At 42.7% G+C, this 13,944-nt stretch overlaps 1 protein-coding gene across 2 annotated transcripts in view; it reads right to left on the bottom strand.

Moving 5' to 3' along the window:
• PDE6A (phosphodiesterase 6A) overlaps positions 1–12,261 on the bottom strand; it is a 99,806-nt gene extending 87,545 nt beyond the window's left edge. For both annotated transcript variants that reach the window (XM_088475798.1, XM_088475797.1), the window contains exon 1: positions 11,788–12,261. In XM_088475798.1, coding sequence (XP_088331924.1) covers positions 11,788–12,261 — 474 coding nt within the window. The remainder of the gene's footprint in view (positions 1–11,787) is intronic.
• Positions 12,262–13,944: the final 1,683 nt, after the last annotated feature.

The raw sequence follows: 13,944 nt of genomic DNA, 5'->3' as shown, positions 1-13,944 counted from the left end.
TCCTGGGATCTGTAGTTCTACCACAACGACAGGCCCAAAGGTGGAAAACCCATACTGTCAAAGAAAAACATTATATTACCAAGCAATAAACATAACATTCCAGTAAAAGAAAACATGATTAGAATACCATAACAAACCTTTAAAAACCTGTAAAAAAGAAAATATTAAAACATTAAAAATGTGAACTATAACAACTATATACACAAATATTTAAATGTCCTTTTTTTTCTTATTCATAGATAATGTCCATGGAATCAGAACGTGAATTCATTACAGGATTCATTGAAATCCTGCACTCGAAAGACTGTCTGTGGAAGATCAGTTCTCGGAAGTACCACAATAAGTCGCAGAAGTTGGCTGCACTCGAGGAACTGTTGGTGTATACAAAAAAATACATATCTGATGCAGACCTGAAAACTACGGCAAAAGAAACAAAATCTCAGGACAGTATACATCAAAGAAAAAAAGAAGGTGGATGACTCCAAAAAATCAGGAGCAGCTACAGATTAAATATATACTCCTGCGCTGTGGTACTACCAAATGATGTCATTCATCAGTGAACAAGAGCCTCAAAGGGAATCAATCATCTTGATGTCTGAGCGTGAGGGAGATGAGGAGGTTTTTGAAGTCTTGGTAAGTAGTGACACAGTTTAAACCAAAATCCTTAATGTTTTTGTTGTTAAATCCCAAATGTCCAATTTAGTCAGTAGTTCACAGATAGTTCTCCTGCCATGGTACAGCACCTGGTCCATTGAAATAGGTCATGTACTCCTCCCTCACTTCTTTGGCACGTGCGGTGGATGTTGTTGTAGTTGTTGGTGCAGACACAGATGTCAAATGTTCAATGTCCTCCAGGGGTCCTACATCTTCTGGTCTAGCTGGGACTGGTCCTCGTTGAGTAGATTTTCTTCGCAGAAAGTTGTGCAGCACACAGCACGCCATCACGACCCAGTCTATCTTCTCCACATGTAGATTGATGGTGGTGTGGAAAATGCGGAAGCGGTTGCTCATTATTCCAAATGCTGTGCCCGGGATAGACGGTAGTTGTATATCCTTTTCTCTCTGGTCAGGCCCCTGTGTGCAAATGGCTTCATCACATGTTCATGTAATGCAAAAGCCTTGTCTGCAACGAAAACGTAATTTAGGCCGTGCTTTGTCTGGTCCAGTGAGGGCAGGTTGAGGGTTTTGTTGGCGAGTCTCTGGTAGAAAGCCGTCTTTTTGAAGGATCCACCATCTGAAGCACGCCCATTCTTGCCGACATCCACAAACAGAAATTCGTGGTTGGCATTCACCACTGCCATGAGAACGATGCTGAAGAATCCTTTGTAGTTGTAGTAATATGATCCGGTGTTGGCAGGTGGGTTGATGCGGATGTGTTTCCCATCGATGGCTCCTCCGCAGTTAGGGAAATTCCAACGTTGTTCAAAATCTTCCGCGATGCTGGTCCACTCCTCCACGGTGTTAGGAAACTGTAAAAATAGGAAAAAAGATGTTAAAACATGACTATAATATTTTTTATATCTTTTTTCCCTATATAGACTCCCACCCAAGACCCTGATTTAACATCAACACCGGACCTCAGTCTGCTTGGTGGCGACAGTGATCCGGAGAATAGCACACAAGTGGAAAGTCAAGTTCCACCTGGACCCTCATCTTCGCAACAACCCCAAAAAAAGAAAAAAAAAGTCAGAAAGGAGAATTTTACAGAACGAGAGGACCATTTTTTACAAAACGCAGAACGGCTGCTGCAGAAACCCCCAGATGCAATTGATGATTTCACAGCTCATGTGAACAGCACATTGAGAAATCTGGATGCAGATATCCCAAAAAAAATTTTACGGTTAAACTACAACCTCGAGTCGCTGTATGAGCAAAAATATCTCAAATTCGACATACATTGCAGATCCTATGCTATTTTCCCCTGCCCCAAATAGGTATGTCCGCCCCCCCCCTGCCCAGTTAGATATTACTCCCCCACCAAGCACCCCAAGCACCAGCACCACCTTGTATAATGCTCTGCTGGATGCAGCAGATGAGTCGCCCCAATATACAGAGATGTAAATTTTTTCTATATTGTAATATCACCAAATTTTATGAATTCCAATCGGTGCTTGCTGCATGGGATAGGGTGGTGATGACGCCATTTGAACAAGGTCACTACGCACATGGCACAAGTACACATAGCTGGAAGCCGGGGCCACAATGTGTACTTGTGCCATGTGTGTATTGGCCTGTTCAAACTGGCGTCTGACCCACCCTATCACATACAGCCGGCTACCTATTGGGATTCATTAAATTTGATGATATTTAATTTGGTTGTTTTTTTGTCTTGATTTTAATGTCACCAAATTTTATGAATTCCAATCGGTGCTTGCTGCATGGGATAGGGTGGTGATGACACCATTTGAACAAGGTCAATATACACATGGCACAAGTACACATAGCTGGAAGCCGGGCCACAATGTGTACTTGTGCCATGTGTGTATTGGCCTGTTCAAACTGGCGTCTGACCCACCCTATCACATACAGCCGGCTACCTATTGAGATTCATAAAATTTGGTGATAATGTTCTTTTGTAAAGTTGTAATAAAAAAGTATTTTGCACATAGTTTAGTGCACACTTTCAGTTGCCTGCAGGTCAGTGCACATTGTACTAAAAGAAGGCAATTTCTTGCTTTATATGTTGAGTAAAAAATAAATATAAAAAATTTTCTTTGCACAAGAAACCAATGTGTGGTGTTTTTTTTTTACTTACCTTGCAATACTGGTACTGTAGCACTTTTACAATGGCTTTGCAGGTCTCCGGAATGATGACGCCCAAGGACTGAGGTGAGATGAGTGTCCCAAACTTTAGGTCTTCCAGTGACCTTCCTGTAGCCAGGTATCTCAGGGTAGCCACCAGTCTGTCTTCAGCAGGGATTGCCCTCCTCCACCTTGTGTCCTGTCTCTTGATGTGGGGGGTCACCAGATGCAGCAATTCTTGGAAGCTGGCGTCATCCATGCGCAGGTAGTTCCGATAGTCCTCCGGGTTGTTCTCCTTGATCTCTATCAGCAGGGACATGTGAGAGCGGGTATCCCTTTGAAGCAGCCACTCCTTGGTCCAGCATGCTCTCGTCCTTCTTCGCTGGGCCCTCTTCCTAATCTCCCGGACCCCGGCTTCAGTGACCAAAACTTTATACTGATAGGGACGCATCAGTACAGAATTCAGGAACAGGACAGAATGCAGGTAGGTAGCACACACTTGCAGGTAGAATAAACTTTGTATAAGGCAAGCCAATACAAAGAGCACAGTAGCAATGTACAGGATTCAGCAGGAATACACCTAGCCTCATCTAGTAGCAGAGCAGAATGTACACAGAGTTTAGGGTGCCTGTTTTTTTTATACTCCCAAGCTAGCCCCTCCCATTGTTATGACTATTTAAATTTCCCTCCAATAGTCAAGAGCCTGTTTTATTTTTTTTTTCAACTCACGATTTGTTATGTCCAATCTCACGATGCGTACGATCCGATAGATCGTGAGATCGTAAGACAGATTGGGTGTCTTTTTTCCCAAATCGTAATCACGACGGCAAGGGAGCTCCTGTGAAAGTTCTTGAGGAAATTGGCCATAAAATCGTATCGTGAGCACATCGGTATATGTGTGGGCACCTTAACTTGGTGCCAGTCCCAATAATGCACATACACAGACTGAGGATGTATTGTTAAAAATAAAAAAAATACCCAGGACGGCACTGAAGGATTTTGTAAATTGCTGTATTAGAAAGCCGACAGTGTTTTTTCGGCTGCGATGAGCCCTGTCTTTAGGATATATATCCCCTGATTTTAATTGTCATCATGCTTACGTGTCTGTGCATGCAAGCTTGTTCTTACGTGCACTGCGAGCACCCCGTCTATCACTGCATGGTGCACAGAAAGAGCACCAAAAACAAAGGGAGGTAAGTATTATGGGAGGGGGTGGAGAGCAGGAAGGAAGTAAGGAGGAGAGCCGGATGGGAAGGGCCTGGTGAGACGGGGACAACTGAGGTTGACCTGGCAGAATTAGCTGCAACTGTTGCCCACTAAATCCCTTTAGTATAAGAAGCTAACCAGAGAATACTTTATTTTATATATCTTCTCTTCCTCCCTATGGGGAGATTTAGCAAGCATGGAGAGAGATAAAGTACTAACCAACCAGCTCCTGTCATTTTTCAAACACAGCCTGTAAAATGGCAGTTACAAGTTCATTGATTGGTACATTATCTCTCTCCACACTTTGGTAAATCTCCCCCTATGGATGAAATTAAATTTTTTTTTTTTTTCATCATTACTTATAAAGGTAATAAAGGTGAACTGCTGACACAAAGCTCCTGTTGGTTTTTACCACTCCCTCAGTGCAAATAGTAATAACAGATATGCACTCATTTCCATGCAGTAAACCCTCATCATTGCAAAAGACAAAGTGAAATTTTTCAACACACTTCCAACCCAGCCCTGTTAGAAACGTGTTTTACTTCTTTAATTCTATTACAACTTAAAAGAAAAAGGTTTGAACAAACAAATCTAATTATACATGTATGAACAGTATGAAAGAGAGAGAGAGACATGTGAGAGAGCCCTCTTTCCATGAGTGTGTTTATATGGTGAAGTTAGTGGGGCTACAGCGCAGTTCAAAATTCAAATAGGGGAGCCACACCAACTGCCACCCCAAACACTGCCAAATATCACCGGACGAGACTCACTGGCAGTTGGTGTATCTCCCCTATTTGAATTTTGGACTGCGCTGCAGCCCCAACTCTGGAGCCACCACTGGTGGCAATTCCAGATAACTCCACTTTGCATGTCCCCGGATTCTGTTTGATTTTCCATTCAGTTTGGTTCGATTTTGGGGAGATTTACTAAAGCCAAAATCGATTGTCAAATCGAACTGAAAATTAAATTTCACTCAAAATCGAATATATTCAAAACATAGATGTTTTTCCATACTCGAATATAGGATCCCTTCATTTACTAACATTCGATTTGCAAATCAAATGTAAAATTAACTCAAAATCGAATTTCAAATCCCCAAATGAAAAGAACTGCTTCATGCTTTCGATTTTAGCATGAGCAGTTCTATTTGACACAGATGCATGCAAACATCAGTGAGATGCATGCATGTATCTTAGTGTAAAAAGCTTGTTAAGTGTTAATTTAAAAAATAAAATTACGTGGGGTTCCTCCCTAAAAGCAAAACCAGCCCCGGACTTTTCATAGCCAGTCCTGGTTTAAATACAGGGGACAAAAGACGCAGGGGTCCCCTGTATTTAGCACAACCAGCACTGGGCTCTGAACCGGTCCTGTTTCTGGAAATGCAGGGATAAAAATGCGTAGGTTTCCCCTGTAATTTCCATAACCAGCACCTGGCTATTTCTAGTGGGGGAGTAATGCTACAGCCAGGGAAACCCTTTCACCGGGTCCCCTGGCCAAAGCATTACCCCTCAGCCCAGGCTGGGAATCCCCTCTCCAGGGCACCCCAGACCTGTGCTGATAGCCCGGGGATATCCACGGCACCCCTGAGCGGTGGGTGCCAAACAGATTCTGTCAAATGTGTGTAAAAATAGAAGATAAATCATTGTCTTTAACAGCAGAACTACAGGTCCCAGCAGGGCATTAAGGGCCCGCTGGTACCTCTAGTTCACCTGTAAAGAAATGTTAAAATAAAGACAAGATACATACACCGTGACAGTATAAGTTTGTTACACTCACACATACTCACCTACAATACTAGGACCGGTCCTCTTCTCCATGTAGACATCCACCATCTTCTGAAAATAAAAAAACTAAAAGTCCCGATCCACAAACTCAGTATAGTCCTCTAAGGATGGTACCTCCCGAATGACAGCCTCAGCCGCGTCATTTCCCTAGGCGGGTCCGGTTCTGGGACATGGAGATCGGCAGCACATAGGTCTGAGCCGTCCAGCCCCACCTCCTGCTTCTCCGCACAGGACGTGATGGTGAACTCACACCATGACCTCCGGACTGGCTGTGCCACTGATGCTGTGGTCGCTGCTGCTCGGCTGTATCTCCTCCAGCTGTGTCCGGCATTAGCTGAAGGGGAGCAGGACTCAACCGGCAGGCATTGCACCCCATGTGGTCATGGTTAGCTCTAGACTAGGGAGTTCTAATGGACCTGTGACGTCACACCCACGTGACCCGGCATCAAGGGGGGAGGGGCGGGGATGCTAGTGGGGGACCAAAAGTGTCCCCTCCCGGGCTCGCTGCGATTGCCACGCTTCCCCCTCTATGCCCACGTGGATGGTAACACAGGAGCGGTCCAGGCCTCCTGCAGCGGTCACGTGGTTGATACGTCACAGAGGTCCTTTCTCCACATAGGATCTAGCATCAACCATGTGGGCACCGGCAGCAAGCGGTCGCGCATCACAATGAGGTGGAGGAGCTAAAGAAAGTGAGTGGCACACCAAATGCCTCCTATCTCTGCCATGCTCCACTGTTGCAAAATGCCGGGAGTGGTGGGGCTTAATTGCAGGCCCAGGCAGGCCGCTCCGTTCATAGAAAAAAAATGGTTAATCAGGATGATGTGGCCGGGTACAGTGTGTGGGGGCCCCCTATATGTGGGGGCACCGAGACGACCGCCCCTGTCGCCCCATCTATAATCCGGCCCTGCCAAACAGCAAGTTGCACTTGCTACTCATTCTGAGGCAGGAACATGTTTCTAAGGTCAAAACTAAAGTGCATTGAGTTTAAAAAGCATTATGTGCACCATAAATCTATAAAAAGTGTATAGATACTCAGATATAATACAGAAAAATGGTCTGTAATCCTTAAATATATACAGTACCTCACCTAATACAATACATGAGCTGGTTCCTAGTTAATGCCTTTAATAAAGTTATATTATAACAATGTATTGCATTGTTTACAAAATAATATAATTAAGTTTTTTTTTAATGCACTGTGTAAGGGCATCTGACTCCCAAAAGCTAACACATTTATGTCATCATGGCACTGCCCCTATGATTTAAAGCGACGATTCATAGGTGGCATTGTCCAGTGGTGACAAGGCCATGCTGCTGTGTTTTACAGGGGAAGTGTGCAGGATGCTGAAGGGTGTAGCTGCTTTTCTGGGATTGCAGGAGGACTTTCCAACATTCAGCTGTCTAGTAGGCAAGTATGGACTGTGGATCCTCTATATCTACCGGCAGCACATGTATAGTGACTGGGAGAACTAAAGTTATGGAGACTATAGTCTTAGTTGTGAGAAACACTGTAGGAAAAGCCAAACTAAAACCCAACATTATAAAATACATTATGGAATTGTAGCATAAATGTAGGACCACCAAAAGCAGAGACGCCTTGGTGTGGCTTGGTGGCTTACCATATGTATGCAAATATACTCATATGTACTGAATTGTCTGCAGGCAATGTAATCCAAGGATTTTGGGAGCATTAGATTGGAGAACAAGGGCTGTTTGTGGAGTGTTTTTTCAATTAAGATATAAAACATGCTGTGTCCGTGTCTTGTTTTTATTTTAATACAGGAAGAGTACAGGTACCAACACTATTAACTACTTATAAACCATTAACCCCGCACCCACCGTCCAGGGGTGCGGGAAAGAGCCATGGGATTTCAGCCAAGGGATGTTTGTTCCTTGGGAGGGGGACCCCATTTTATATTTTGGGTTTCAACTTTCCAGGAGATTCCAGCCCTAAACTCACCAGTTTGGGTCTCGCTAATGTGATGGCAGAGGGGTCCCATGCTATATGTTACCCTACTATAGAGTTACTCTCCAGCTGGTTAAGCCTGGTGCTGGTTATTGGAAAATAGGGGTAACCCCACTCCATTTTTAATTTTTCCATATTTTCCAATACTAGCACAGACTGTCAACATTTTGGTTTTCAGCATTATGACTGTCAACATTTCAATTGTGTCTATATTTTGACACTGTCGACATTTATTTATTCATTGTCAACATTTTGACTGTATTTAAATTTCAACTGTCGACCTTATGTCCATGTTGACCTTTTGGTTGTAGACATTATGACCATGTCGACAGTCTAAGTTACATCCCTCTAGCCACACAGAAGTATGCAATAACCATTGTCAACATAGTTCTATAGTTCTATTCAGAGACTATAAAATAAATACCATTACATGACAAACACAATGGGCCTGGGCCAGAGTTGGATGCATCTAAGACGCACCTCTCATGTGTCCCAACAGTGTCCGTGCTGCGATTCTGCTGTAGTTTCAGGCACACAGAGGGAGAGGTGTATTGCGTGTATGTGGATAAATGTAGTGGGCATTCCTGGGTGGTGAAAGGGAGTGTTTTAGTGCACCCACGGAGATGGTCCGTCTTATGAGAGTTTTATGGAAGTGTCACTGGCGTGTCGCTCACATAGGAGGCCATACTCAGCCATAGGGCTGGTGCAAGTTTCCATGGTGCAACCAATGGTGGCGTCTAAACATGCACCAATCTGTATTTTTGCGTTTATGGACACAGACAGTGGGCATCTCAGTCCTTGCATCTTCGGACATATGGATGTACACAAGGGAAGGACTTTGTCTTGGCATTTGCATAATGTTGCAGATGGGTGACCATCAATAGATGAAGCTGCTGGAGCTTCTGTGTCCACCTCTGAATCAGGCCCTTTGGCATTCTGGGTAATAGTGAAGCCTGACTGGAACTGCAGGATTGTGTCACCAGAACTTTATACCCCTTTGAACCAGCCTGTTATGCAGCACAAAATTTCATTCATCTCTAGTGCTGGGTTTATGCCTTTGAGAATGAAATACAAATTAAGCTATTGAAACATTGCACAACTACCATGCCTAAAGACTTGTGATGGGAAAGTGCTCGCCCGTAGCCCCCAGTCGGGCCGCTATTTTGAGTGACAGATAGTGCCGTTTGTGGGTGGTAACAGGGGAAGGTGCTTGAAAACGGGGGTGTGGATGTGCGAACACAGGTGTGCCCGACCGTCAGAATGGCGTTTAATGGGTGTGCATAATTTGCAAAGTAGTGTCATTACACACGTGACTGGGTTGTATTTTAGCCAGAACTGCTCGCAGTGTTGTGGTGGGAAAAGGCTACCACAAGCACTGCAAGCAGCTCCGATGGCTCTCGATGTTCCCGATTAATCCTACAACTGCCGGAGATGACGTGTGTTGCGAGTGGCAAAGGGGCGTCTTTATACAGGTGCGAGCGCATAGTGTGGCCGCTCGCTATTACTTAGTGGGCGCAGTGCGAGCACATGATTTAAATAGCCAGCCCCTTTTAGCCAGCGAGCAGACGCAAATAGCATCCGGGTCTGAATCAGGCCTAAAGTACCCATACCCTGAACTTTCTAATGGCCTGGGAGTTCAGGAGAGGCGTAACCACGCCCCACATGATGTCTCAATCGTGCCCTTCTTTGCACGTATCATAAGAACATAGGGCCTGATTCAGAGATGAACGGTATTGTACAGCCGCACAGAAGCGGCTATACAATACCGTCCAACAAAATACAAATGCAGAAGTAGGTGTGTATAGGAAAAAGGTGAAGCATACCTGTTGCCTGGTGACTTGCGAGGTCAGGAAATCTGTGTCCACCGGCGTAGACCCTGGTCTCACCGGTGACCAGGGTCTGCGTCGCCCCCTATAATGCAGCTGCATGTCAATCATACTGCCTCTAGGGGGGCAGTGAGCAAGATCACAGGACCGGTTCGGTACCTGCGCAGACCCCTAAACATCAGAGATGTACGTTAACCATCTCTGAATCGGACCCATAGTCCACATTGGAGCATAGCCACACCCCCTCTGGGTACTTTAATACCGGGCCTGCTTGAAGTCTGGGGGGCCCTGGTCAGATCTTAAACTTGAAGTAGACCTGCATTTTTATGTGGCCATGCATAGTACAAATTTAAGCAAATAAAACAGACGAAACCCAGACTCCTCAACCCCTAAGCAAGAGTAATTACATTTCTGATCCAATGTAAAAAATAAAAAAATATATTTTGTACAGAAAATGGATGAGTGAAAGGATTTAAAAATATTTGGATTTTTTTAGTCCTTCAGTTAATGTATATTTTTATCTCCCTACCATTTTTATTTACTCTACTACTATGGCCCTTTACACTCTGATGTGCATCGACAGTAGGACACACTAAGCAAAACAGATGAAGACATATAATAGAAATACAAAGTAAGCAAGTCATCTGCTGCTTGAACTTACACTTACATGTAAATATTTATTTTTATAATCAAATTCATTTAGATCACAGACAGATATACTCCAAAGTCTAAAGTACCAGGTGATCAATATCTAGTAATCTACTATTCAGTCATTGTGATAGCTTACATAAAGAATAAACATTTCACATGCCAAATACACAAATAACATAACATACTACATTATAAATGGTGAATAAAAAATTATTTTATCTGGTATTCCTTTTATTCCCTACTTATGCCTGTTGACATAGCCAACATGGCATCTCTCACATGTAATGTACAAGTGTATATGCTATGAAAATAAACTATACTGCCAGAAAATAGGGCACACTTAAATTACAATGTACTTTTATATTAATAGGGAATATGGTCTATTCAGAAGCATTTCAGTGGGTTTTAATTGAATTTTTTTGTCATATTTGCATTTGTGTGTCAATACTGCCATTTTATTTGATCAGGTGATACAAAATGGCCTACATTATACATAGTCCATTTACAGCTGTGTAATAGTGCATACACACAGGACGATCTTCAACGATAACGAAATCGCTGAACATTCTCCCGGGTGTGCTGGATGATGGATATCGATCATCCAGCACACCACCAACCCACCAACGACGGCCAATGACCCACGATCAACGATCGCAGTTCCCTATAGTAACCTCATAGATATCAAACAGGTTGGCCTGCATGCACGGGCGATGGACGATATCATTATTGTCCATACGTGCCCACGAATCGTAGGTCGTTGGTAGGTTGGAAGGGCCCAAAAAATGCACGATATAAACGATAACGGTATGATCGATAGCGTTATCGTTCATGTTGAGCATTTTAATCGTCCTGTGTACTTGTATGGAATTTGCATTAAATCATTTATAAACAATGATCTGACAGACATGCATGCAACATTGCCTACATTATTACCTAAATACATTTTTTCAATAAGAGGTGCCTTTAAAAAATAAATTCTGGTAGAAAGCAACACTATTCATTGTAGCAATAAATATGAACAATATAGAATACAAAAGTAAATAACATCTTTGTTGTATGTGTAACGTGACATTTGTGAATCACGTTATAATACAACTGTCCTTGACATGCCTTCCACCTATATCATCTTAATGGGATTATCCTCTCAGACACAAATTAGCTCGACAGGACTTCTATTGAGTTATACATGTAAACGGTTAGTCTGTGTGGTGCTTCTGTACAGGCATGGTAGTTACTAAGGAAAATGACTCATCACAGATATTATGCATAGAGCTACCAAGCTCACAACAGACAGGATAAGGTGTCAAGAAACATAACGGAAGTCTTGGACAAGTGAGACTAAAGCATATATTACAGGGTGATACAATCATTGTGCATGGCAGCTTAGCTTCTATACTAGCTGTACTATTTAAAACGAAGGATTTAATCCCGGATTAAATATTCATGTGACTTGTACAGTAGATAACCTGTGTACTCATGCATGGAATTATTATTAGTATTACTACTAAGAAGCATAGAACAACATACGTACTTTCTACTTGTTTTAGCAGTATAGAACAGGCAACACGGCTACCGGCCATCATATGGTATTTAAAATTTTTTAACTCACCTCGGTCACATTTCCAACATTGACTAACTTCTTAGACTGTGCCACAAATCCCAGCACTCCAGTATCCAATGGAAAAACAATCTCAGAGTCTGGCACCACCAAGCATTCCTCCATGGTGGCATCTTTATGGACATTAAAAAGCCTGGTTGCCAACTCGGCAGTGCCGTTCCTCATGCGGTACATGAACAAACTCATACGATCCGCTTGAATAATAAAGGATAGCCTCTTGAGTACATTGAACACGCATCTTTCCACATTGAGATTCTCTTGGAATCCTCTAATCAAGTCGAAGACTATCTCGCTCTGCTCCACGCTACTTAGGTCATGGTATGTGCTGAAATCCACATTGGTATTGTTGGAGCTCAATAGCTCAAATATAACACCAGGTCTAAACTTCTTGTCATAGTAGTTTTTGGCAAGTCCAGGGTTGGAGTCTAAAAATTTCTCCACTGCCTCCTCGGTCAGAGCACTCATGTTGAGTACAGTACTTACACCTTAGACCGCCTTCCCAGGAATGCCTCTGAATTTGAGATAGTTTAAAGCATTAAAGTAATAAGAAAGAAATTAGAATAATAAAATAGAATATTACAGAAACCCAGGGAAATTCAGGAATCCCCTGGGTCTTTCTCCTTCAGGGGGACAGGAGGAGATCTCCAGTTCATGCCATCTCCCTGCTCTGAGCTGTAAGCCTTCTTTGGAAGCATACGTGTAAGATGAGTCTTAGCAAGGCCAGCATTATTCCACTAATAGTGAAGGTGAAATGGGGATTACCCTGATCATTTTAAATGGTCACATGACTGCTGTAATCCTGTAACCAATCACATTAAAGACTGAAGGCTATTGCCAGTGATACACAATAAACTGCAGTTGGCAGATTAAAAGAGCGAAGGAAGGCAACATTTTCATAAAGAACAAATGATCACGAATTCAAAGAATACCACACTTGATGTTGGACAAGATTTGTATTCTGTAGTAATCATTTTGATGCAAACACAATCTATGGGCAGTCTTTTACATCAGCAGGCTTACACACCTAAGGTGTCAGGTAGTACCTGAATCAACAAAGATACTTTTAATTGTTTTTTGTTTTACCAAAAATTGATTTATTTTGACATACAGAACGGGTACTGAATAAATATGTCACTGAGGGGCTTATGTATTAAGTGCAAAAATGCAGCAAATCCTCAGAGAATAGGTGTTTGGGGGCTTGCCGCATTTTTGAGACTTCTGCAGCTCTCCAGAGTCCTGTGATAATTTGCACACAGACCACTTTAAGTTTACACACATCAGGAGGATACATGTGTCTGGTTTTCATCTCATTGTGAATTCACACATTATATACGCAGAGCTGGCCCTAGCCAATTTGGTGCCCTAGGCAAAATTTTGACTGGTGCCCCCTAGCAAATAATCCCACCACCAATCTTACGCCGGGTACATACTAGATAATTAAGATAGATAAATAAACAACAAGTCGGGCGCTCTCCACTAAGTTACAATCAAAGTCTCTTAGTTAATGTCCCATGTGGAACGTCTTGTTCGTTCATAAGTAAAAATTCCAATTGTCATCCATCGATGTAAGTAAAAGGAATGTTTATTCAAACATAAGGCTCACAGGAACCGCACATAAAACAGAAGAAAATGAAAAACAAATAGTGAAGTACAGTAAATATAAATTGTAAAAATAATAATCGCCACGATTAGTGGGAATGCAAATGCGTACCAGAGGTAAAGGTGTAATCAGTACACCAGCATGCGTGTAATATAACAGATTTAAATCCGGACTAAAAACCTGTTCCAACACAAGCAGGTGCAGATATTCCTCCAAGTTGTTCCCCTGTGGTATAGTAGCTCCCTCCTTTCACCAACGCGTTTCGACCGCCAGTGTCTTTGTCGTGGCGATTATTATTTTTACAATTTATATTTACTGTACTTCACTATATGTTTTTCATTTTCTTCTGTTTTATGTGCGGTTCCTGTGAGCCTTATGTTTGAATAAACATTCCTTTTACTTACATCGATGGATGACAATTGGAATTTTTACTTATGAACGAACAAGACGTTCCACATGGGACATTAACTAAGAGACTTTGGCCCTCATTCAGAGCCGTACGCTCTGAGCAGAGCGCACGCTCTGAATGAGGGCCGGGCTCCATTTTC

Source organism: Taudactylus pleione, unplaced genomic scaffold (assembly GCF_031769625.1).
Source record: "Taudactylus pleione unplaced genomic scaffold, aTauple2 ptg000178l, whole genome shotgun sequence".
Taxonomy (NCBI): Eukaryota; Metazoa; Chordata; class Amphibia; order Anura; family Myobatrachidae; genus Taudactylus; species Taudactylus pleione.
This window is presented reverse-complemented; position numbering and strand designations above follow the sequence as displayed.